At 44.5% G+C, this 25,204-nt stretch overlaps 1 protein-coding gene across 1 annotated transcript in view; it reads left to right on the top strand.

Moving 5' to 3' along the window:
* The first annotated feature begins 6 nt into the window (after nt 1-6).
* The window catches only part of SLC22A15 (solute carrier family 22 member 15), a 68,623-nt gene continuing 43,425 nt past the window's right edge, over nt 7-25,204 (top strand). Inside the window, exons 1-2 of the mRNA XM_012807640.2 lie at nt 7-80; nt 15,237-15,449. Of these exons, the coding sequence (XP_012663094.1) occupies nt 30-80; nt 15,237-15,449 (264 nt within the window). The 5' untranslated portion in view covers nt 7-29. The remainder of the gene's footprint in view (nt 81-15,236; nt 15,450-25,204) is intronic.

The raw sequence follows: 25,204 nt of genomic DNA, 5'->3' as shown, positions 1-25,204 counted from the left end.
TGGAGGAGGCGTTCCAGGCCGTGGGGGAGATGGGCATCTACCAGATGTACTTGTGCTTCCTGCTGGCCGTGCTGCTGCAGGTGAGTCCCCGCCGCCCCGCCAGGGCAGCCCCGCTCCCCATCCTCAGGGCCTCCCGGACCGCCGGGCCGAGACCCGGCTCCGCAAACACCCCAGGTGTGGCGAGCGCCGGAGTCTGCAGGGCCAGGAGCCGTGCGGTGGCCTGGGCCCCGTCAGTGCCAAGGTCGCCGGCGGCTCGGAGCCTCTCCGGTTCTGCCGGGTCCCCTCACCCCGCCACCTTGAGTGGCAGAAGGAGTGTGTGGGCACAGCTACTTCATCCGATGTGCTCGTTAGCAAGGATGCAAAATGCGTTACCTGTAATACGCTGCGGCTACCTCAACTATGCTGCCAATTTGAAAGGGAATTGTTACCCAACCTGTGGCACTGTCACCTTAGAATCTAGGGCGCTGAGACGGCCCTGATTATCTGCAGACAAAAGGTCCATCTAGGACTCCTCCTTGAGCTCTGAGTACCTGCTTACCGCCTTTGCGTGGGTTTGAGGGGCTTCCTGTTCCAGGGGCTTTCAATGCAGGGGATTTCTCTGCGGTTTAAGTTCTGCTGGGTCATTAAGCCCTGTGGCTAGCCTTGGGTTGAGACCTTTTATAAACGGAATAGTTCCATCTACAATGTGTGGTTATCAAATGGAATCACTTTCTCATTGTACAGAATTCCCAGAACCTACTTGCACACCTCAACCTAAAGATGTGGGTACCGTACGTGAAAGGTCCCTGGGAATTATCTTTGCCAGGCAAGAGTTAGTCCTTCTGCGCCGACATAAACGGCTCATTTGAGATCCGTTACTTTTCTCCATGTTCTAAAGGCACTTCATTCACAAATCTTTTGTTGGTATCTATTACGAACCACCCGTTTTACCCATCCCTTCTGTCGGTCCGTTTGAGTGCCTAGGAAGTGCTGAACACCGGCTGCAGTGGCCAAATGGAAATCCCTGCCCTCATGAAGCTTACTGCTAGTGGGGTGGGTGAGGCAGACAGACGGTTAAACAAGTAATGCACTTGACTTGTGATGGTAGTTATTCCATGGGAAGTCAAGGGCGGTTGTAGATAAAACCACCGGCCTACATGTTGCTTAAACCTTTTGCATAAGGCAATGGCTCAACAGGAAGCCGGGGGAGATAGCAGTTGACTTACTGATTAAATGTTGAAAAGTTTGGTTGACTTCATCACCAGCCAGACAGAATGGTGGAAGCACTGGACTAGCAGAACAGTTCTTAGTTCACAAATATGCAGTATTATGAACTGTTTTTCAGTTTGTTGTTTTAGCTCTATTTTTTCCCCTATTTTTTTTGCTCTTGCTTTTATATCAGATGTTTTGCATTTAAAAGCACTTTCCCTAGGGAGAAAAAATGTTCAGGCTAAGTCATATAAATACTAGAAGTATTTATTACAGAGAAAATAGAATTGTAGGCAGGATGCCTGAATTTTAATTGTAACAGTTCCCTTGAGAAAACACTTTTTCTGTTCTAATCATGAATTCCAGGACCACACTCCCCACTCTGAGCAATCCCAGCTCCCCACCTCTCTCCACTTCCAGTGCTATCTTCTTACTTGTCTAGCCAGGGATTCACCAACTTGGAGTATGTTTGTCTTGAATGGAATGTGGTACTAAAAAGGCCAGTGTTATAGGTTTAGGACCTGGTTTTTTTTTTTTTTTTTTTTTTTTTTGAGACAGAGTCTCACTGTGTTGCCCTAGGTAGAGTGCTATGGCATCACAGCTCACAGCAACCTCAAACTCTTGGCCTTAAGCGATTCTCCTACCTCAGCCTCCTGAGTAGCTGGGACTACAGGCGCCCACTACAACACCAGGCTATTTTTCTGTTGCAGTTGTCATTGTTGTTTAGCTGGCCCAGGCTGGGTTTGAACCTGCCACCTTTGGTGTATGTGGTTGGCGCCATAACCATTGTGCTGTGGGTGCCAAGCCAGTTTAGGAACTGTTGAGTTCCCCTCACTTACTATTGTTTATGGTTGACCCAGGTGGTTAGAGTTTGGAACCAAAAGACTTCCAAGCCCATGACCATGACTGAACCTTGGCTGACACATCGGTATTTGCTGTTCAAGGATCAGGCTTTAAAAGTTTGGAATGAGGGATTGTTTATCTTGTAGGTTTGGGTGGGGGCTGGGAGTGGTACCCTGCAGCTGGGCCTATACCCGTGGAGGAGAGGCCCCAGTCCCAGCAAAAATGAATCCTTTACAGCTGCTACATGTTTATGGGGACTGCACTGCCCCAGTGAGACCCAGAATGCAGTGGCTGTAGAGCTACCCAGAGATATCCTGGGTATAAAAGTGGAGCTCCCCAAAGACCTTGCTACCAAGTCTGTTGTTGGAGATGTTTGGGGCTAGGGAAGCTGGCCTGTGCAGTATTGGGGAGTCCTGTTATACAGTTGGACCAGGGATGTTTTCATTATTCTTGGGGTCAGAAGTGCTTCTCCCAACAGAGGGAAAAATAAGAAGCCTTTTTCCCAGAGCTAAGTTGAAGGAGGTTAATGTTTATGTGCTTTTAAAATCAAGGACTTTTCTTACCATAGCCCATGGGAAGTACAGGCCAACTGCAGAGCCACACTGCCAGAGAGAGGGAGGCTCTGCTTCAGCAGAAGCCTTTTTGCCTCTCCACTACGATCATGACTAACCCCAGCTGAGAGGCACACAGCTAGAGGGAGAGAGATGAAAACTTTATATATCCTTTTACATAGTTCTTCTTCTGGGATGATTATTATATTTTTAAATGATTTTAATTCCCTTTACTTCAGACACATCCAAGTTCAAACTAAGAGGACAAAACCACATCCCAAAGCCAACTTTAAAGGTCTTTAGGTTAACTGCTTTCTTGAATTATTGATTCGTGTAGATCTGCAGGAGTTACCTCAATCTCCAATTTCCTTTGCCTGGGAGACTTATTACCCTCACGTTCCTTGCAAACACTGCATTTGCCATCTCCATAGTGGTTAACTTTGAGATACATAAATAGAATAGATGCAGATTTTGTAGATCTTTCTTCAGCATGGTAACATGCAAATACTCTGATAATAGCTGATGGGGTTTTTTTAATGTACATAAACAAAAACTTAAAGGAAAAGATTGCTTTATATAAAAATGGTTGACTTCTGAACAAGCAATGAAATTTATAGTTTTATAACTAGAAAAAAATTTGCCATCAAAATATGCTTGCTCTCCCTAGGGTCAGAGGTATTTAAATATGGATAAGTGTAGCATTTAAATATGGATAATTCTATTTAATTTATAATCATTTTTTTCTTCTGATGATTATTCTAAGTTTATGCCATCATCACTATGTTGTAAAGTTTGTATACGTGAATGATTATTTTCCAGGCTATCTGGAGGAGGAAGGCTGGAATCCAATTTGTTGCTTCTTAATTCCTTTAGGTATAAACAAAACATGGACCTTTTTTCTTTGTTCTAAGCCAGAGACTCCAGATCCATCATTTTTCTCAGGATCATGAGTCATAGGCTAGAGTATAATTTGCACAAAAATAAAACATCTGCTAACTAGTAGAAACATGTATGTAGCCTGTATCAAGCGTGAGTTTCACCAGCAAGATTGTGGTGTTATGCTGTGAAGCTGCGTCTTGAGGTACAGTATCCTGGTGTTCTAAAATGCATTATTTTTATGTGAACTTTTAATAACCCCAACTTTATTTTTCAAACCCTAGAACTCCTAGTACATTAATATTATCCATGTACTAAATATCTTTTTTGTGGCATTTTAGAAAGCAGAAGAGGAGAGGTCTAATAGTCAACACATAAAAAGATGTTTAACTTCAGTGGTCATCTGGGACAGGCAGGTTAGAATGACTGTGAAACACCATTTCATGCTTATTATACCAGCAAACATTAAACAGTCTAACAGTACAAGGGGGATGAAAATGAGGAGAAATAAAAACTACCCCATTTAGAGAACAAATTTGGCACCATGTAGTAAAATTAAAACCCAGCATTGAACTCCTAGTGACACACTCTATACATTATCTCTTGGACCTGTGCATAAGAAGATAGCCGTAAGATGTTTATTGTAGCACTGTTTGTAATAACAAAAATTAGAAACCACCTCGATGGCTTTCAAAAAGAGACTGGATAAAATGTAGTATGACTTTGATAGACTATAAAAGCTGAAACAAATGAACTGGATCTACAATCTATGTGGATGAATTTCTAAAACACAATGTTAGCTGAAAAAAAATCAGTGATGCATACAATATGACATATTCTTAGTACAAATTTTAAAATCACACAAAACAATACTGTATTTGGCTTATGACTGTGTGACATAGTGTAGACGTATGAGTAGAAAGATCCACACTCAATTCGCTACATCAGCTGCTGCTTGGGAAGGAAGAGAAGGGGGGGAGGGGTACAAAGGAGATTTAATCTGCATCTGTCACATTGTATTTTAAAAATATGGAGCAAATATAGTAAAATATTATCATTTGTTAATTGTGATGGTAAGTTTGTTTTACTTTTCATGTTAAATTTTTTTTAAGTAAAAAAAATGATAAAAAAAGATGGCCCTATCTAGGAGCGAATACTACTGTTGGCTCTGTGAGAATCACGGCTCCTTCTTTTTTATTGATCTTTTAATTAATTATGGCTGCGAATTGTGGTCATTTAATGCAGGAGGGTTGACTAGACTTTTGTTCAGAGTGCTGCTTCTTAAACTTTGTACAGAATGCCATCACAACTTGCCTCCCCTGCCCATAGAACTCTCTTCATGGGAAGTTCAGAGGAAGACTTTTTGATGAGATGTGGTTGAAGTGATAGCTGGTTCTTCTGATCTCTGTACCATAAGCAAGTGATGGAGTTCACAGCATAAACATTAGTGAAGAGTTTATTGCATTACAGTGATTAAGACCGGCACTCATATTTTCCACCACCAGGGGTTTAGCTGTGATGAGAACCTATGGCATTTATACGAGCTTCTTTAGGAAGACTCCAAAACATGTGACCATCTACTAGAGTTCTCTGTTAGTTTGAGCAAGTTTCATGCTGCTCTTACCCTTAGATTTTGGTTCTGTGGAGCTTAGATCTTCTAAGGACTTAGGATGATCTGGGGAACATTTGCCTGGTGTTCCTTCTACCAGTTTAGGTGGGTGAGGCACCACAGTGAAAGAGACCAAAGCCACCTTGGACCCTTCCGGAAAACTGGTTGTCCATAGACAGACACTGCCCCCTGGTGTAATGCATATGAAGCTGCAAATCTATCAGATTTCCATTTAGGGAGATTGTGGAAATATAGGAGGCCTCCAGGTTTAGGGAGCTGGAACCTTCCAAGAACTGGGATGTGCCATGGAAAACAGCTAGCCTGGTGCCTCTGCAGCACCTGTACCCCAGAATCATGCCTGGAGAGGCCGCCCCACAGCTGTTTGAGTTGTGTCCTGACAAAAGGTACTACCTTTCAACACAGCACAAAAGTCATTAAAGTCAAGGAGACAGGAAATGTGAACATGGCCCAAAGGTCACTAAACTTGGGTACTTTGCTGCCGTGCTGCAAGACGGCCAAGCGAATTAGGCAAGCGATCCTCACACTTTACTGTGTGCTTGGAAATAGATCATGACAGTTCAGTTCATTTAGCAAGTTTAGGATTTCTTAAAGTTGTTCGATGCCCGGCAATTAATTAGCACGTGTCAGTGTTGACCCTGAGGTTTTCAGAATACAAGCTTTGTTTATCACCACCATTAGAGGCTACCTTAAAAGAAATGAGACCATCAAACCCAAAGATGCACGTAGCCTGGGACTCTCCTCTCTGACCAAATGCTGAAACAAACTAACGTCTGCATTCATGGGAATCACGTAGTACTCAAGAAGTGGTATATGATTGTAGAAAAGAGAGGAAATATTGAAAAGAAAAAAAATCAACAGGTGTGAAACATGCTCACATTTTGGTGTATAGCCTTCTAGAGACTCTAGCGTGTAAATACATACCTTTGTCCACTCATTTATTTTGCAGAAACCTGTGTTATACCTAATGTTGTTTCTCAGCAGTGTCGTGAATGCCTCGCTGTGCTCATCAAGGAGTAACTGTGTATTTTTTAGTGGCTGTAGCATAGTATTTCAATATGTGGCCAGACTGTAATTTGCTTATTCAGTTCTCTCCTGTTGTGTATGTTTGCTTCCTCTTTTTTGAGTTCAGAAACCTCCCATGGTGTTGAATCGTTCCTTCGTTCTGGCCTTCACTGCTTGCCAGTTGATCGTTTACCACTCTTCCTCAGCTCAAACTTCTGTTTTCTTTTCCTTTTTTCCCCCTTTTATCAAGTCACATAGACATAGATCATGAATACATCTATGCCTGTGTGGGATTCCATGTGTTGATCCTGCAGTTCCTCTCCTTCTCCTGTTTTCATTGGTCTCATTTTCCCCAGCTGCTCTTTGTCCCAACTTTGTGGATAAAATACAGGTTACCGGGTGTGAATTTCCTAAGTATTCTTTCCTTTTACTTCAAACTTTATTTTTTTTCTTCGTTATCATTAGGTTTCCCCAGAGAAATACCTTCTCTTTCAGGGTACATATCCAAGAGGAAGACACACTCCAGCCCTCTTTCCAGGGAAGTCTTCTCCCCTTTGTTCTGTGTTACTCCATTCATTGCTTCCGATCTTGTCTCCTTCTGCATTCTCTGACATCCCAAAGAATAGACTGCGTGGTCGAGTTAGGTACTATATTTATTTATTATTATTATTTTTTGAGACAGAGTCTCACTTTGTCACCCTGGGTAGAGTGCCATAACCATGGCATCAGAGCACACAGCAGCCTCAATCTCCTGGGCTCAAGCGATCCTCTTGCCTCAGCCTCCCAAGTAGCTGGGACTACAGGTGTCAGCCACAACACCTGGCTAGTTTTCCTATTTTTAGTAGAGACAAGGTCTCAGGCTGGTCTTGAACTCCCAAGCTCAGGAAATCTACCTGCCTTGGCCTCCCAGAGTTCTAGGATTATAGGTATGAGCCACCACGTTGCCTGGCCCTAGGCAATTCATCTAAATTGTATTGAATAGCATTAACTTATAAAGTGAGAGGGTTATTCCTTTTATGACTCTTTAGTCCTTCTGTTTATCTAAGGAGAAAGTCTCATTTGGTGCTAGCACTTCTCAAAACATTTGCGCACACCGTATTTCTGTTTTAACAGAGGAAATGAACTGGAATGAAAAGATTAAAGGAGGTTCGGGCTGGCAGAAAACCTTGCTATCTAGTTAGAATTTAATAACAGTCTCTGTTTTATTGCATATATTACTCATTTTCTTTTAAGAGTTCTTTTTAAATTATAAAACGTTTCGAATGAAAAGTACAGAGAATAATATCACAAACACACATGTCCCCACTTTAGATTTAATAAATGCAGATTCTTTGCCACATTTGTTTAAGACTGTGTCAGCTGTAGTTTAACCAGAGATGCAGGAAGCAGGGTCTCCTAGAATGGAGATGTATATGTGTATGTGTGTGTGTGTGTGTGTGTGTGTGTGTTGTATTCCATTGTGGAGATTTGACCACATACTGTGTGGGAGCTCGTTCCGCAGTCCCCGTAAGGCTGTCGTGTTTGTGCATGATGTTGGGCCTTGAAGTCTGCAGGGCAGGCAGTCAAGAAGGGAAGATAATTAAAATGATCTGGAGGCCAGCAGAATTGACTGGAATCTGTGTAACTCTCCCTGCCTCCAGCCATGATGCCTTTTGTCATAGAGTTAAGCATATACATGGCCAAGGAGTCAAAGCAGCTAAAGGAGGGTCCAAAGGAAGAGTTGCAGGCCCAGCTGCTGTCCCATGCCAAGGAGGTGAGCCTGCAAGTCAGTGGCAGTTTATTTGAAGCATCTGCCCCAGCCTCAAAGTATAAAAACCAAAAACAGCTGTTTCTTCACTTTCACTCCCCTCTCGTATTGCCTGAAAATGCCTCTTGGCCCACCTAAAATAAAAATACTGCTCACACTTGACATTGGAACATTGTGGTGGTTTTTATAGCTCCCTCTGGCAAGTTATGTCTATATTGGTCTAAAATTTTATTTTTATGTTAATTTACTTAAGTTAAAAAAATTGAATGGATTTAAAAGAAGACTATTGAGTAAGTAATAGAAAGAAAACAGGTAAGGGGTACTCAGGTGACTGAAGTGTGGGGAAAGCTGAGCTAGCCTGTTGTACTTTACAGAACCCCCCAAATATAGTCTTAACTTTCCTGACTCTGACTGGGCTGTTGCTTTTGCCAAAGGATTTCTTCCCCTGAGTTTTATTTTTATTAACTCCCTAGCAATCTTTCGAGACCTTGCTCAAGTATCATATTCACACCTTTCCCTGATTCCTGAGGTGGAATGCATATCCGCTTACTTTGTGCGCTCACAAATTTCATTTCTGCTATGGCTAATACAGTGTCCGCCACAATCTGCCTTGTATTGAGTTTTGGACATACAGTCCTGCGCTGCGTGACAACGTGCCTGTCAACAGTGGCCCCACACACAATGCTGGGCCCATGGGCTATAAGGGAGCTAAAAAATTCCCATTGCTGCATATTTATACTAAGTTGTCATTTTAGAATGTATTCCTTCTATTTTTAAAAAAGGTTAACTGTAAAACAGCTTCAGCCAGGTTCTTCTGGAGTTATTTCAGAGGAAGGCACTGTCATCATTGGAGAGGACAGCTCTGTGCATGTTACCTCTCCCAAAGGCCTTCCGCTGTGACAAGATACGAAGGTGGAGACAGTGAGATTGATGGTCCTGACCCTGCGTCAGCCTAGACTCATGGGTGTGTTCTTGTCTTAGGTTTTAACCAAAGAGTTAAAAAAGTTAAAAAAAATTTTTTTGTGTGAATAGATAAAAGCTTATGGCATAAGGATATAAAGAAAGAAGGTATTTTTGTTCAGTTTTATAATGTGTTTGAGTTTTCAACGAAGTAGTATTACAAGAGAGCCAGAAGTTTGAAAATTTAAAAGTTGACAAAGTAAAAATGTTACGGTAAGTTCAGGTTAATTTATTAGTGAACGGGGAAATTAAGAAAGATAAACCAAGTGTACAGAGTTTATAAAGTCTACTGCAGCGTGCAGTCGTATCCGAGGTCTTCACGTTCACTCAGCGCTCACTCAGGGACTCGCCCAGAGCATCGTCCAGTCCCCCAGGCTCCATTCATGGCAAATGCCCTCTAACACTGTACCATTTTTTATCTTTTCTATGTTAAATAGGTTTAGATGTGCAAGTACCACTGTGTTCCAGTGGCCTATATTGTTCAGTACAGTAACCTGCTGTACAAGTTTGGAGCTTAGGAGCCACAGGCTATACCGAGAGGCTGTAGTGGGCTGAACCGTCAAAGTCATGTACAGATACTCTGTGGTGTTCACACGGGGACAGAATCACCTGATAATGCATTTCCCAGAAGGCATCCCTGGCACTACCTGATGTAAGATGATGTCCTCACTTGAATGTATATGCGTGCCTTGAAAGAAAAAGGACGGCTTTTTATTTCCATTATTATCAGAGGCTCATAATACAGTGTGTTCCAGTGTATTAGTGTTCCCTAAAGTGTTTTTAAAAAATTAAACTGAAATAACAAAGAGAGGAATGGACATGTGGTGAGTATTCCCATTTTGCTTAGAGAGAGACACAGATACAGATTAAATATATTTGTTCAGAGTCTTAATTAGTGAGTAAAACCAAAATTAGGTTCCAGAATTATTGTTTTTAAATTTATCTTCTTTTGCTACATTATTCAGCAAGAAATTATACACACACACAGACACACACATATAAATAAAACAAAATATCATATACTTAGGATATGCTGGCTTCCTTAGAGGAATATAGAAGTGTAAGTTAGGGTGTCTTTCCTTCAGAAGTTGACAATCTTTACAAAACTAGACTCTAACTGTATCTGCACAAATAATGATAAAAGCAGTGTTTCCCCAGTAAACAATCCAGCTGACTCTGCTTCAGAAATTCAGACGGGAGACAGTGTGGTCCAGAGGAGTTCCTTGAAGCCTTTAAAAGGATGGCTGAGCTTGAGCCGAACTTTGATGCTTGGGTTTAGAGAAAAATGGAAGGAAAAACAGGTGGAAAAACATAAAATTAGAAGAAGTATAGGAGAGGGAATAACCTACCGAGACTGTGGCCCAGACCAGCAGCATCGTTGGAGCTCGTTAGAAATGCAGGCTCTGGGGCTCCACCCCAGCGCTGGGATCTGGCTGCACAGCGCTGTGCCACTTACTGCTGATGGTGCAAACATCCCATTTGACACTACAGGTAGGTTAGTTGGATGTGAATGGTTTAGATGAGTATGTACCAGTAGCATCTAGTCTTGTGGGAGGAAAACAAGAAGTTGAGGGAGGTTTGGGTTTGCTCAGGCTTTAAAAGAGTGAAGTTCAGACTCAGGCATGCAGATTCCATATGATTTTCACACCACACGATGGAATAAATCATGTTTGGGAAATTGAATAGACTAGCAGAGAAAGCTTAAACATGGACTAGTTAGCAACCGGGTCTTGGAATAGAAGATCTGGAATTCTAGGAAACTTCTCATTTATCCATTAATATGTTTTGACCAGAAGAGTTTCATGAGGGGTTTCAGGGAGACTATTCAGGTGGCCTGATGTGGGTGGGTTAGAAAGGGGAGGAGATACTTCTTGGAGGCACCAGTTTCAGGGAGTGTTTAAACACAAAAAAATAATAAGTCGGCCAACAAATATTTATGGAGTACCCACTGTGTGCTGGCACTGGGATTAGAATCCTGCCTTCATGATTATGGTCTTGCCCGTCTTTCAGCTGAGTCAGTAAGACACCTGAGTACCAAAAGCATAAAAAACTAACCATAAAATCACCTTTGATCGTTCCCTCTTTGTTTCCCTTGAGAAAATCTTTGGCCCAAACGTTCCGTGGCTCCCACTCTCGTCCCGGTTTTGCTGTCAAAATTATACATAACTTCGGACAATTCACTTAGTTGCTCTGTATCTTATTTTTCCTGCTTACAAAATACACATCATGCTTCGCCATGACCTCACAGCACAAACTATTGTGATGAGATAATTTATAGGAGACTTTTTTGGTTTCCCGAGAAGCACTATGAAAGCTCATAATGGTGTTAATATAAAATTACTTTTGAAACCTTCGCTTTTTGAAACTTCTGAAATTGCAGTCCCTTAGTGCATTTTAGTCATTTTTTCTAATTATAATTACATTGAAAGGGGGAGAATAATCCAGCCATCTGTGGTACTTGTTCTTCCCTGGAGGAAGAGCAGGAGAAGATAATGATTTATTTGAGATGTTGTTAGTCGCACTCTGAGGGAGAGTGGGTGGTGGTTTCTCATTGTGGCTTTAAGGCCCATCCGCTGATGGGTGCGATTTCATTAGACAGAAACCTGTGGGTGAATGTGTACATGGGAGTGGTAGAGTAATAGCACAGAGAAGAACCACGGAATATTTTTATTTCGGGGAGAAAGGAACAGGGTGAGAGCTATCTGAAATTGTTACGGCCAAAGATGGAGACCAAGGGAACCACCCCAGGGTCTGTGTGCAGCTGCTCCCTCCTCGGGGCTAGTGAGGTGCTGAACTGTCTTCCCCCCTCTGACCACATGGCCCATGTCTGTGGCGGTGGCATGAAGGGCCTGCCCACAGAGGGTGAGCTGGCTTCTCTGGCCTCCTCCCTCATGACACCTGTCCCTAGCGTTTATCAGGCCGCGTCACTACAGCCTGCCTCCTTTGTCTCCCTGTGGGTCGCGAAACTGAGCATGACCATAGGTATCAAAGGGGGCCAAAAGGCCGACACCCTTCTATTGAGGCTGGTATTACATAGACGTGTCACAGGTTTCTGACTTTTCTGGTGACATGAAGTTCTGGAACAGAACATACATTTTGTCGAGGGCTTTGGATATGTGTGTGTGTGTGAGAGAGAAAGAGCGTGTGTGTGTGTGTGTGTGTGTGAGTATGTGTGAGCATGTAAGAGCATGTGTGTGTGTGAGAGGGCATGTGTCTGTGAGCGTGTGTGTGTGTATGTGTGAGCATGTAAGAGCATGCGTGTGAGTACATTTATGGGGGTAGATGTGTGAGCTTGTGTGTGTGTGACCACGTGTGTGTGAGGACATGTGTGTGTGAGAGCATATGTGTGTGACCACATGTGTGTGAACATGTGTGTGAGGGCATGTGTGTGTGACCATGTGTGTGAGCATGTGTGTGTGACCACGTGTGTGTCAAAGCACATGTTTGTGAGCACGTGGGTTTGAGCATGTGTGAGACCACGTGTGTGAGCACACGTGTGTGTGACCACACTAGCATATGCACAGCGTGGGGAGGGAGACATTGTGGAAGGTGAGAGGAGGGCAGAGGAATTGAGAAAGGTGGAAAGTGCTTATTTTGCATATTGCTTGGAATGAAACTAGTCAATCCTCGTTAATATAGATACTGCTGAGGAGTTTTCACTGCTCCTGTATTTGAATGGGGGTGTGGGTGGACATTGCTTTGTTCTTGTGCTGTTTCCTCCAAATTGTCGTTTCTACAGAGAACGGTGGCCTGCAAGATGACTCTTCCCTCAGATGAGAGCATCCTTTAGAATATTTCCTTTTTTACCTAGAATGTTACTTATCCCAGAACAATCCAGATAAAAATAGGATGTGTTGATGTGTGTTCACCAGGAACTTTGAATTGTGCCTGGTGCGTAGCTGGCATTGTAGAAGGGTGTGCCTGTTAGCATTCCGTCCTGGTCACTTAATCATTCACTTGTGGAGTGTGTACGCCCTGGGATATTTGGTTTGGAAGTCCAAAGGTGAATCACATGTGGATCCTGCCCTTAAGGAGAATATATTCCAATAGGAAAAATAAGGCAAGCAAATACATAAATGTAATGCAGTGAAGAAAATGAAATGTGCTTTAAAAAAGTCTAGATGAGTCAATTGTGGTGGCGCGTACCTATAATCCTAGCACTCTGGGAGGCGGAGGCCGGTGGATTACTTGAGCTCAGGAGTTGATGACTAGCCCAAGCAAGAGAGAGATCATGTCTGTACTAAAAATAGTAGAGGGCCTTGTGGAGGTGCCAGTTAGTCCCAGGTACTTGGGTGACTGAGGCAGGAGAATCACTTGAGCCCAAGGGTTTGAGGTCACTGTGAGCTATGACGATACCATGGCACTCTACTCAGGATGACTCTGCCTCAAAAAAAAAAAAAAATTCTAGATGAAACAGAAAAAGCAGGAGGGGGCTCATGGAGGGGTTGGTGAGGAAGGCAAGACTGGAGGGAAGGCTTCATGGAGGAGGTGATGTCTGAATTGCCTCTGGAAGGATGGGAAAAGCTAAAACATTCACAGCAGGAGAAAGCGCCTTCCTGGTAAAGTGGTCCGAACAAAGGTAGAAAAGAGCCATTTAGAGAGAAAACAGGGTGGGTTTCCTTGATCTGATTTGAAGGCCAGGCATCATTATAACTGTTTTGAGTCATCTCCTGAGTTTCCTTGCCCTGTGTTTTTCATTTCTTTATACCCGTTAATTAAATTTCAGCTGATTCTAATCAACAGGGCAGTTACTAAGTGGGTGAAAGTGGCTTTGTGATTATAGCTGCTGCAATGTGTAACTGATCTGTTCCTGTAATTATTCAGGATTTTATTTTTATATGCTGATTGCCTCCTATTCTGAAACTTCCATAATAGTATGCAAATAGGGGCCAGGAAGCATTTAAGTCTGGGAACATGTTTTCCTTTGCATTTTGTAATAAATCAGACATACTGGTCTATGGTAGCTTTGCACCTCTCCAGAGAGGTCTATTATCAACTGACTCAAAATAGACTGGGACAGTCTCAGATCCTCTCAGCCTTGCCCTAGGTGCAAAAATCTCGGGTTGGGTTTTATATCAGCTTTCTGCACTAACACACGCTGTGATCTCTGACAGAGATTCCATAGCCTTTGGCTCTTTGGCTTCTCCCCTGAACAGCTGAATGTAGCCCTACAGAATGATATGAATTCCCTGGGCTGGGAGCTCTCTGCCCACTGCAGGTAAAATTGTTGGCGAGTCTCCCCACCTTTTGGTGGCCCAGTCAGCTCATCCATCCAGGGGTCCTGTCACTGTGCTGTAGAGAAATCATATACTTTGTAGTCTTTAAACACTTAATTCTGTTTAAAGGTATTTTAAGACAAGTTCAAAGTTAGTAGGGATAGTTTCTTAAGTGAGATTATCTCACTCTGGAACAGACTACTTATGTGTTTGCTTAAACTTGAAATAGTCATGCAATAATGGGAGCCACTATAAACGGAAATCCATAGCATAACAAGGCTGCCCTGACAGCTTATAAACCCAGCTCTGAGCATCTGTAAAGCCCAGAACAATCAGGAACAAATGGCGTAGGTGTCCTATCAATACTTCTTGAATGAATGAATGGGTGAGATGTTTTTGGAGGGGAGAACAACTATGGTTACATTAAACCAAGTTTAAATATAGCTAAAGGTTATGAAATGAATATGTATACCTGAGATTTGGAACTTCTTTGAATCTTACCCATTATATAATCATATTTTAAAATAGTACCTATTCAGCTTGGTGCCTATAGCCCAGTGGTTAGGGTGCCAGCCATATACACCGAGGCTGGTGGGTTTGAATCCAGCCTGGGCCTGCCAAACAACAATGACAACTGCAACCAAAAAATAACTGGGTGTTGTGACAGGCACCTGTAGTCCCAGCTACTTGGGAGGCTGAGGCAAGAAAATCGCTTGAGCCCAGGAGTTTGAGGTTGCTGTGAGCTGTGATGCCACAGCACTTTACCAAGGGTGACATAGTAAGACTCTGTCTCAAAAAATAAATAAATAAATAAAATAGTACCTACTCAAGTATGTATAATTCTTACCTGCTTTAATAAAGCAATATTACATAGTTTTCTGTGACATTTAACTATGCTACAAAAATTCTCTCATTTAGATCATGAATCCAAGGTCAAGGTACTCCTAGCCCCCTGGGGAATGCTTATCTGAGCTGAAGATACTGGGTTGACAAGGAAGTAGCTAGTTTCAGTCTTTTAAATCAGAGCAATAATGTCTCCTCCCCTCCCCCACAAATCATATACACCCAGGGTTGTTAGCATTAGGTCTCCAAGAAGAAAAAGCCTGTGAAAGGGTAAAACACAAAAGCAAGAAGCTCGTCTTTCAAGGTTTGTAGACCTACTATGTGAGTCTTCAACATTCATGGCAGATGTCTTCAGTTGGGTTATGTGTTTGATCTTTCAGCTCTATGTGGCCACGGAGGCGATCCTCATTACTCTGATTGGGGCCACGCCATCGTACCGCTGGGACCTGGCAGAGCTCCTGCCTAATCAGAGCCATGGCAACCAGTCAGCTGGTGAAAACCAGGCCTTTGGGGACTGGCTGCTCACAGCCAATGGCAGCGAGATCCACAAGCACGTGCATTTCAGCAGCAGCTTCACCTCCATCGCCTCGGAGGTACGTCAGCCCCCCCCCCCACACCACATGAATGTTTCCCTTGTTCCCATGGAAACACTCTTTTTTGTCTTGTTGATTTAAATTTCAGCCACATCTTCAAATAACTTTCTAGTAAATTGAAAAGTTAAAGGTTTTAATGTATTAAAGGAAAATAGCCTGTGAAAACACGTTCTTTATATTTCTTGCTACACATGGGAGAAGGCTGAATCTTGACAAAGATGAAAAAAGGTAAACTCCAGAAGAGCCATGCTTTGATTATGTGTCCTGTAGAAAAGTGAAGTATAAGTTTTCCTCTCTTTTTGTTACATACAGATGGATATAAAGTTCGTGTGCAGTTCACTATGCTAAACTATTTTAAATCACAGGTGAACTTTATGTCCACCCTGTATGTAACAATTAAAGGAACAAGAGAGAAATGTAATGACCCATCCACTGTTTTGATTTTTAAGTCCGGTCTGTGTGTAGGCCACGTGGGACCCCTTGACTGTACAGTGTAGAGTACAGACAGTGCCACCTAGTGTGGGGAGGAAGCTTTACTTTCAAGGGGGCTTTGCTGGGCATCCTCCTTCGTAGCCAATCAAGTTAAGGAGGATAGACAGTTGGCAGAGAGAAACCCTCATGCCTAGCTGGAAAGCACAGGGCCTGGTTATTAAAATATCGGTAGCTCCTGTCTGCTTTGCCTGCTCTGCACAGCACCCTGGCGCTGGCCTGGGACCCTGTGATCCAGTGATCCAGTTAACAGGGTCAATTCTTGGTACAGCAGGAGCCTCCAGGACACTTGCCAGCTCTCAGCTCTGATTGCCGTGCTAGTCAGCTTCTCCCCAAACTCTTTGACCACTCTTCTTCAGGGACAGAAGGGTGCCTGCCAGATGTCCTGTTCTCATCCCCGCTCCACGCCTAAAAACCACTCTGGTCTGTGTGTGTGCCTGTGTGTACCATGGCCCAGCCACCGTTACCTTTACCTAAATATTGGATTATCACCCTTTGGGTGGGATGTACTGAGAACAGAGGAGGCATGCTGAGGATGGTATTCTTTGGCCTCTCATTAAGAGTCTCCCACAGGGAGGGATAATTACTAGATTAACTTCAGCAACTGCCCATGCAGCCTTTCTGACACCCATCCTGTGGCATCACCCAGAAATCTCCAGTGATTCTCCTGGTGTGCACAGAACACAGCGGAGCTCGTTCAAGTGATGTTCAAGACTGTCCCACTGTACAGCTCCGTCCAGGTGTCCGTTTCCAGCCCCACTCTGCTCTCCCCCTGCCCTTCCTCCTCTCCGGGATATTTACTGTTTCCCACACATGCCCTGAGCCCTCTGTCTAACCCAGAATCTGTCAGGATTACCCTTACTCTGCTGCCTGTACCTGGTGAAATCCTGCCCTGCCCTGTAAAGCTCACGTTCAGTGTCACCGTCCCTGTGCACCTTCCAAGCCCATCCCCAGAGGTAAATACACTTTTGTTTCTGCTCCAGTAACAAGTGATCCTCCTACTTCAGCCTTCCAAAGTGCTAAAATTTCAGGCCTGAGCAGGTACGCTCAGTCTATTCTAAAATCTCTATAATCTCAGTGAGATTTTTTTTTCATCTGTATAGTTTGAGATTTTTCTGATTATTGTGTAATCAGACAAATTATTCTTGTTTGACAAGATTATTGTCAAACAAGTGTGACAAATTATACTTGTTTTAAACCTAGAGATTAGAGCTATTATGTTAAGAGAGTCTGGGTTTTATTTATACCTTCTGTGTTACCTGGCTTTCTGTACACTCTGACACAGGAAGAAAGAAGCATTCCTCACTAATACCAGCTGGTGGTGGAAGTCTTGTCTTCCTACATTGTCTCCAGGGATGCTGACGGGGGCAGGTCCTTACTGCTGCACGGCAGGAATGAAAGTGCTGGCTCCCTACTCAGCCTTCCCTGATTCCTCCTCCCCAGTGGGGTTGGAGCAACTCACTGCTGCCTGGCCAGGGTTTCCCATTTGGCCTTTGCTTGTGTGGATGGAGTTGGAGATGTAATTCGGTCAGCTGGAGTAAAGCAGTTGTTACTGAGAGTTTTCTGTCTTACGAGGCTGCTCTTTTTCTGGGCTTTTGGCTAGAGAGAGCAGAGCTTGTTTGGGGCTCCTTTTTCTGTTCTGTTGGCTTTCCTGACTCTTCTGTAGCACTCAATCAGATATGTGGGGTGATTAGAAAACAGGAGATTCATCACTGTGTCATTCCTTGGAGTTTCAGGGTCTCCAGCTGGTCCTCTGCCCACCTCTCAGGATTGTTTTATGCTTGTTTCGTATATAATGTCGAGCATTTTTAATAGTGCTTAGTGAGAGAAACAGGGAAATGTATGCCTGCTCAGTGTTCCTGGACGTGTCAGCCCTCCTGTGTCTTTTTGATTTGCTTCTCATTGTTTTAAGCATAATTTTGAGCATAACAAGATATTCCTGGTTTATCTTGTACCTCCCTTCCCCAACTATGGAATTAGTCACTTCTATAAGGAGCTCTGATTCTATTAAGTATCCCCCTAGTATTTTGAAATGGGTAAGAATCATCATCAGGGAGACAGAAGCTTCCAGAATTCATATTGGCTCAGGACCAAGGAGGGGTTTTAGCCTAGGGCATGACTCTGTAAGGAGAATACCAGACTCACTGGCTGTCTCACAAATTCGTGGCAGGATGGGGCGTTTGGCTGATATATTGAGCTAATCTATGTATCTTGAATGCCTTTAATTTCACTCATGATGGCCCCTTTTTTGATATTCACCATTGCTAGTCAATCAGCCACTGTTTTAACCAAGAATAAGCAAAGCACTCATTGCTGACAGACAAAATGACGGCCAGCTGACCACCACTGGAGAGTGTAATTTTTTTTTTTTTAGACAGTGCAATCTTGACTGAAGTGCATGGTGGTAGCAAGGTGGAAGCTTGACCTAAGTATCCCACTCTGTGTGCTTAATACTCCAAAGTAAATTAGGCAACATGGTAACATTAAGGTTCAGCAAGGCAGGCACTCAACAAATTTTATGGAATTCAATGAAATTAATACTAATGAAATTATAGTTAGGAGCCCTTTTAGATATTTCCAGGAGATACTATTATTAACAAGTATTCATTGAACAACTACTGCTTCTCTTATGCTAGAGAAGGCTTAATATAAGGAGGGAGAGCTGTTAGACCTGCGGTTCTCAACCTGTGGGTCGCGACCCGCGGGAACTGTATTAAAGGGCCGCGGCATTAGGAACGATGAGAACCACCGTGTTAGATCCTGTGCTCCCTGGTCCCACTGTATCTCCTGTGCTGACACCTAGGAGGGTCACAGTAAACAGTGCTCTCCCAGGAGCTGGAGACAGCAGGAAGGGAGAATTAGCCACAGGGAGCCCAGAGAGCTACCACTCCCAAAACAAAGAGTGGTTGATGCAGAAAAAATGGAATTCAATGGCTTCCTGGCAAGTGCTGAAGATCTGTAAGGCAGCTCTGGGAAGAAGAGGATAAAGGGCTACGCTGGCCTTCGCCTTACGACTCGTCATAGTAGCTGATGTTTTTCTTCTTGTTACCTGGAGCTCAGCCCACTGGGGTGCACCTGTGAGTCGCTGTCTCTTGCTGTCTGTTTCGGTCAGTCTGTACTCTGCGTCTCCTCCCTTCTTCCCTTCCCCCTCCCTATCTTTTCTCCTTCCCAACTCCTCTCCTGTTTCTCTGTCTCTGTCACTTGGTCTTTGTCTGTTTCCATCTCTCTCTCTCTCTCAGTCTCTCTGTAGTCACCTGTTTGTTTTTCTCTTTGTGTCCATCTCAATGGCTGTCTCTGTCTTTCCTTCTTCTCAAGTCTTTTTCTGACACCTGTTTCTCTCTGTCTCCGTGTGTCTTTCTGTCTCTCGCCCATTTCCCACTCTTCCCCACCCTCCGCCCTCCCTCTTCCTGTGTTACTCATCTGTCCTCGTTCTCATCCCCAGCCATGTATCCACTGAGACACACAAACTTGGAAGTGTATGTTGCTATCCGTCTAGATCCGTGGTTCTCAACCTTCCTAATGCCGCGGCCCTTTAATCAGTTCCGTGGGTTGCGACCCCCAGGTTGAGAACCACTGATACAGATGGTAGATACTTAATTATAGGTTTGTAAACACTTGGCACTTTCTTCTGAGGGTACAGAGGTGCATGTTATATTCCTTGTCAAATCCAGTTGTCATACGGTTCCCCATCCTTAGAGGTGTATGTTGAGGTACGTATTACCAGTGCACAAAGTACTTGTCAGTCCCCGGCAGGTGCTCCAGTTGTTTCCAGAACTGCAGGTGGGGGTGGGGCTGCCCTGCTGCACAGCTGGAAAAAGTCCATGCACTGCTGCTCTGGGGACTCCCAGGGCTGTGGTCCCCAGCCCTTGGGCCACGGACTGGTACCAGTTCATGGCCTGTTAGGAACTAGGCCACACAACGGGAGGTGAGTGGCAGGCGAGCCAGCGAAGCTTCGTCTGTATTTGTAGCTGCTCCCCATTGCTCACTGATTCTGCGTGATGGTAAGTTATATCATTATTTCATTATGTATTACAGTGTAACAATAACAGAAATAGAATGGGCAATCAGTGTAATGTGCTTGAATCATCCTGAAACCCCCCCCCACCATGAAAAATTTTCTTACATGAAACTGGTGCCTGGTGCCAAAAAGGCTGGCCACTGCTGCTCCAGGTGCTGCTCCAGGGGAACTCTGGGGTCATGACTGGGGATGACTTATCTTTGGGTCATCTCAGACACTAACCGGCTACTTCAGCCTGAGTGGGTTTGTGGTGCTTTACGAGGGCAGCTGTGGCCTGCTTACTGTTTGATGGAAGGGTGCTGGTAGTGCTGGTAGACTGCTGTGTCCTGCTGTGCAGACCAGAACTCCACAATTCTCATGGGATCGCCAGCTCTGACTTTGCACAGGGTTTGTGGGTAAGAAGATGAGTTTAGACAAGGCTGGTAGGTAGAGGAAAGAGTGGAGAGGCAGCTAACCGTGACTGTTTTTAATGCACTCTGGGATGAGAGGCTGTCTGCCAGAGGCCTTCCACGGATGCTGCTTATTTAATCCTGCTGACAACTCTATTTTCTAAATGAAGATGCTGGGCTATAGAGAACTTAAAGAATCATACTTAATAAGCTCTGGTCTAGTGTTTGACGAGTCCATATTCTTTCTAGTATTCAAGTGATTTTCAAACTTTTTTTTTAAAGAGTAGAAGCCTTTAGTTTTAAACAGTATCCTACTTGGAATTTTAGTATTTAAATTCTAGCAGATGACAGGCAGCATTTTACTTAGCTTTCAGCCCAAGATATGGACAAAGAAAAGAACTTGGAGGAATGCGGCCTCCCTTAAGTCCTGGGGGCCGGAGAGGCACTGGAATGGGGCAGCAGTCCTGCCCACCCCGTCTGGAGCTGAGTGATTCTCTCCTAAGTTATTGCTGTTGTTGCAGAGGAGCGTGCTCCAGGGCCCCTAGGGCCTCTGCCACTGCTGTTTGGTCCCAGAAGAACTTTCTTGAGGATGGGGTAGAGATCACCCCTGCCTGGGCCGCACGGCTCAATGGCAGGGAAGGGCCAGGAAGAGCTCACAGAAGTGGCCTGGGAAGACAGGTGAGAACGCAGGTTGGTGCAGTGACTGTGGGAAGATGGTATATGGTGCAAAGAAATGTCAACCTAAAGGAAGAAACTGAGACACAAAATGTAATTTTAAAGAGCTTACTTGAGCCAGGGTGAGGACAGGTGCCCAGGACACACTCCCAAGTTACCTTTAGGAGTGCTTTGCTTGGCCTTTGTTTGCAAGAAGGCTTTTAAAAGCAAAAAGGGAACAAGGAGTGGGTGTTTACAAAGCTGTTGGTCAGTCCTCCTTGGCTTACAGACATACAGTGACTAGTGATCAACCCTGCATTGTGGAGCTATAGGGCAGGAGTTAGGATGTCCAGTGCATAGCATCGTTGGTTGGTATGAAGCTACTAGTGTCCTTCCAGCCGGGGTCCGTGTAGCAAGCAGAGTCCGCACAGCAAGCAGAGTCTGTATAGGAAGCAGCTTCAGGAGAAGATCACTTAGCTTCAGGAGGGGTGGGGCGCGACTGCTGCCCCATTCCAGTGCTTCTCTGGCCCTCATGATTTGAGGGAGGTTTCCATTCCTCAAAGTTCTTTTCTTTCTCCATATCTTGGGCTGAAAGCTAAGTAAAATGCTGCCTGTCTTCTGCTGGAGGGCCTTTGATAGAATGAATTCTAGGGGAGAAGGGAAAACAATATTACCAACTTGCATAGCAAAAAAGTGAGCGCACACAGGTGCAGAGTGGCAGTCATCCCACGGCACCAGAACTTGGCACCAAATTGGTGAATATCCTTCATATACAATCTGATGTATCAATAATATTGAGTTCTGGCTGGGTGCAGTGGCTCACGCCTATAACCACAGCACTCTGGAAGGCAGCCAAGGCAGATGGATCGCCTGAGCTCTTGAGTTTGAGACAGTCTGAACAAGAGTGAGACCTCATCTCTAAAAAGGAAAAACTAGCTGGGCATTGTGGTGGGCACCTGTGGTCCCAGCTACTTGGGAGGCTGAGGCAAGAGAATCCCTTAAGCCCGAGAGTTTGAGGTTACTGTGACCTGTGATGCTAAGGCACTCTCCTGAGAGCAACAAAGTGAGATTCTGTCTCAAAATAAATAAATAATATTGATTTCTTTTAGAAATTATTTGTTCTGAAATCAAAGTTAACAAACTAGTATAGTGTGCTGTTGAGCTGTCAGATGAAACTCCCCAAAATAAATATCAAGATAAAGTCTGCAGAACTCCGTAGTTCTGGATAATGTGTTAAAAATATGTTTTGTAAAACTTCCACCCTGGACCTTACTGCACTTGGGCCAGGCCCTGCAGAGTTTTTTTTTTTTACAAAGGTTTTTTTGGGAAGGGTGAATAAAAAGTTAGGTAGATGTCATTAACTTAATATTAATGCAAAAATCTCCTCTGATCTAGGAGTCTCGGCTATTCCAAAATGAGCTAATCACCATTGGGGTGAATTGATGTAGCAAATTGCTATCTGCTGTATTCAAATTATTCCCTGAGCTCTGAGTCATTCTGAAAGCACCAAATATCACAGAGACACCCAATTATCAAGCTTAATTAATGTTTGCAACCAAAAAGTGTAAGGTTGGAATCTTTAATATCATGGTGGATATTGAAGAGCTGAAATTGACTATTATCTTGAGATTAATATATTTCCCCCAAGCCATACCCTGGGGTCAAAAGACAGAGTATTAAAACTATTTGAAAAATCCACTGCAATTAATTGCTTTAGGGTCTAATTTTTTTTAATGTCTTGCTTCCTTAGGCCTGTACTACTGACTGTTATAGCCTGTACACTTCACCCATTAAGTGGTAATTCAGAGTGACAACTACATTGAAATGAAGCAAGTTAGTTAATCACCATGAAACTGTTCCTGAAATACCCTGTCCAAGTACTTCCTGATCACGGGAGGCCTCTGATTACTTGGCTTTCTCCTGAAGTGAGATTTTCTCGTATCAAGCTGTAAATATATTTGTTTTAAATACGGACCAGGGGAGGGCTGAAGTTTAGTTGGAATTGTTATCGGAACCTTTTAGAACTTTTCCCAGCAGACCAGCCGCCAGCTCTCTGGTTGTTAGGAGCCATCAAGGAGCACGGCAGGAGGGTTGGGGAGCTGCTCTTGGTTCCAGCCCTGCGGCCTTGAATGAGTGACATGCTGAGAGTCTGAGTAAGGCTGTGGCAGTTGTAATATGACTTGGTTTTCAGCAAGGCCGACCTCCAGTGGCAAGGAGCTCAGTCAGTGGCTTGCGTGTCCTGTTTGGGCTGGGCTCCCAGGACAGCCGGGGAGCTCCCTTTGTCTTCCTTTTCGTTTCCATCAGTGTGTGCTCTGAGCAGCCCCATAGTCTGACCTCTTTTCAGGGAAGGCTGAGCTGGCGCTAGTGAGCTATGCTGGTCCCTGGAGCAAGCCCACCTTTTAGAAGGGACGCAGCAGCCTGGTGAGGTGCTCCGTGTCACTCTGTGACCTGCCGCTGCCCCTGCCGGGCTTGCAGGTTCCTGGAAGTTCCATGTATCACATGCACATGTCTTACCCCTATGTGATCGACGTACATCTTTCAGTAGGGAAGCCGGTGGACCTGTTAAATTGCTTTCAGGGTCTAAAGAGGAGATGAAAGTATTCTAGATGTCGGATTGGCTGTAGGAAGAAGGAAAACCCTTCAAATTCCAAATCCCCCTCCCACTTCCTTTCATGAGAATGCCGTCTGGTGGCTCCTGGGAAACAGTGACCAGCTGGCTGGTTCCCTGCATTCCCGAAGACGCCGAACTCAGTGCTCGGAGTAGTCACGCGGAGCTCCGGCAGGCGAGGATGCCTGTGAGTCTGCGGCATGGACATTTCTCCCGTGCATAACCCAGCACAGACCCAGTCAGTGCTGATGGACACCGTGGGGTTAGCACTCGGGATACTCACATGCCCTTAGGAAGCTCACAGCATTGGGGGGGAGAGAGAAATGAGCACATCCGAGATTCGCTGCGGGTCATGTTGGAAGCAGAATGGGAGAGTGGTAAGCTCCATTAGGTGTCAGGCAAGACTTGGAGTGTGTGGTGGAGGATGGTAAGAGTGCCCCAGAGGGTGCTGTGGGGTGGGGTGGGGGTGGAGAGAAGGGGGCCACATGTACAAAACACGGTCACTCCCGTCAAGCGTCAGACTTTGTGGCAAAAGTGGAATGACAAATCTGTTTTCCTCTGGGTTGCCTTTCCCTTACCTAGACTTCTGCAAGATGGCGGTCCGGCATCACTCACGTGTGGGAAATAAAGTGTCAGCCACCTGCCCTACCCCAAAACGAAGAGAGGAAGAAAGGGATAGGCCCCCGTGGGGGAGGGGAGTGCCCCAAGCTTAGTGTAAACGACGCCTTCTTTATCGTGCACTGCCCCTTTCTCTAGTGTGGTCTGTGAGCAGTGCATATTTATCAGTTACTGTTCCATGACATGTTACCACGAATCAGAGGAATAAGAGAACAGTGGCCATTTAGGTGGCAGGAGAACACTGCGCAGAGACAGACAAACTCATGACAGCAGCGGAGCCAGTGAGACACTGAGCAGAGTGGAGCCCGGTGTGTTCTCAGCTCTTGGAGTTAGTATGACAGAGGTCCTTCCTGCTCTTCGATCTCCTAAGATTCGTGATCAATCTGAGAAACTTCTCGTAATCTCTGTGTTCTACCAGAGAAGGGAAAAATAAGGAAACACAGTACGATTTGGTGGAGGAAGGGAGAGAAAGAGGTCTAGAGATGGTTTGTAAATGTCACATGGGTACCCAGGATGACAGACAAACAAGAAGGCAGGGGCATAAAGTCAGCTGAAAAATAGAAATTTGCTGCACTGTGGATTGGGGTAAATCTTGAGATAAAAGATTGGCCTAATAGGAACGTAAACAACCACTTCAGAAGTTGATTTTCAAACACTTTACAGATGGCCCCTCACTCAGGATTTGTCAACTTTATAATAAGGAGCTAAGGAGTCAGTGGAACTTGCACTTCAGATTTTGAATTTTTATCTTTTTCTGTGCTGGCAATATGCAGGATGGTACGATCCTTTCTCGTGATGTTGGACGGTGGCAGTGAGTCACAGCTCCTGGTCAGCCACGTGATACTGCCCTCTGCGTGGCCCTGAGTTCAGTGAGTTCCCTGAGATGACAGCACTGTGTTAAAGTAGGCTTCATGCTAGGTGGTTTAGCCCAGCCTTGGGTAATGTAAGTGCTCTGAGCGTGTTTAAGGTAGGGCAGGCT

Source organism: Otolemur garnettii, unplaced genomic scaffold (assembly GCF_000181295.1).
Source record: "Otolemur garnettii isolate 467f Iridium unplaced genomic scaffold, OtoGar3 scaffold00073, whole genome shotgun sequence".
Taxonomy (NCBI): Eukaryota; Metazoa; Chordata; class Mammalia; order Primates; family Galagidae; genus Otolemur; species Otolemur garnettii.
Note: the sequence above shows the minus strand (reverse complement) of the source record. Positions and strands in the feature narration are given on the sequence as shown.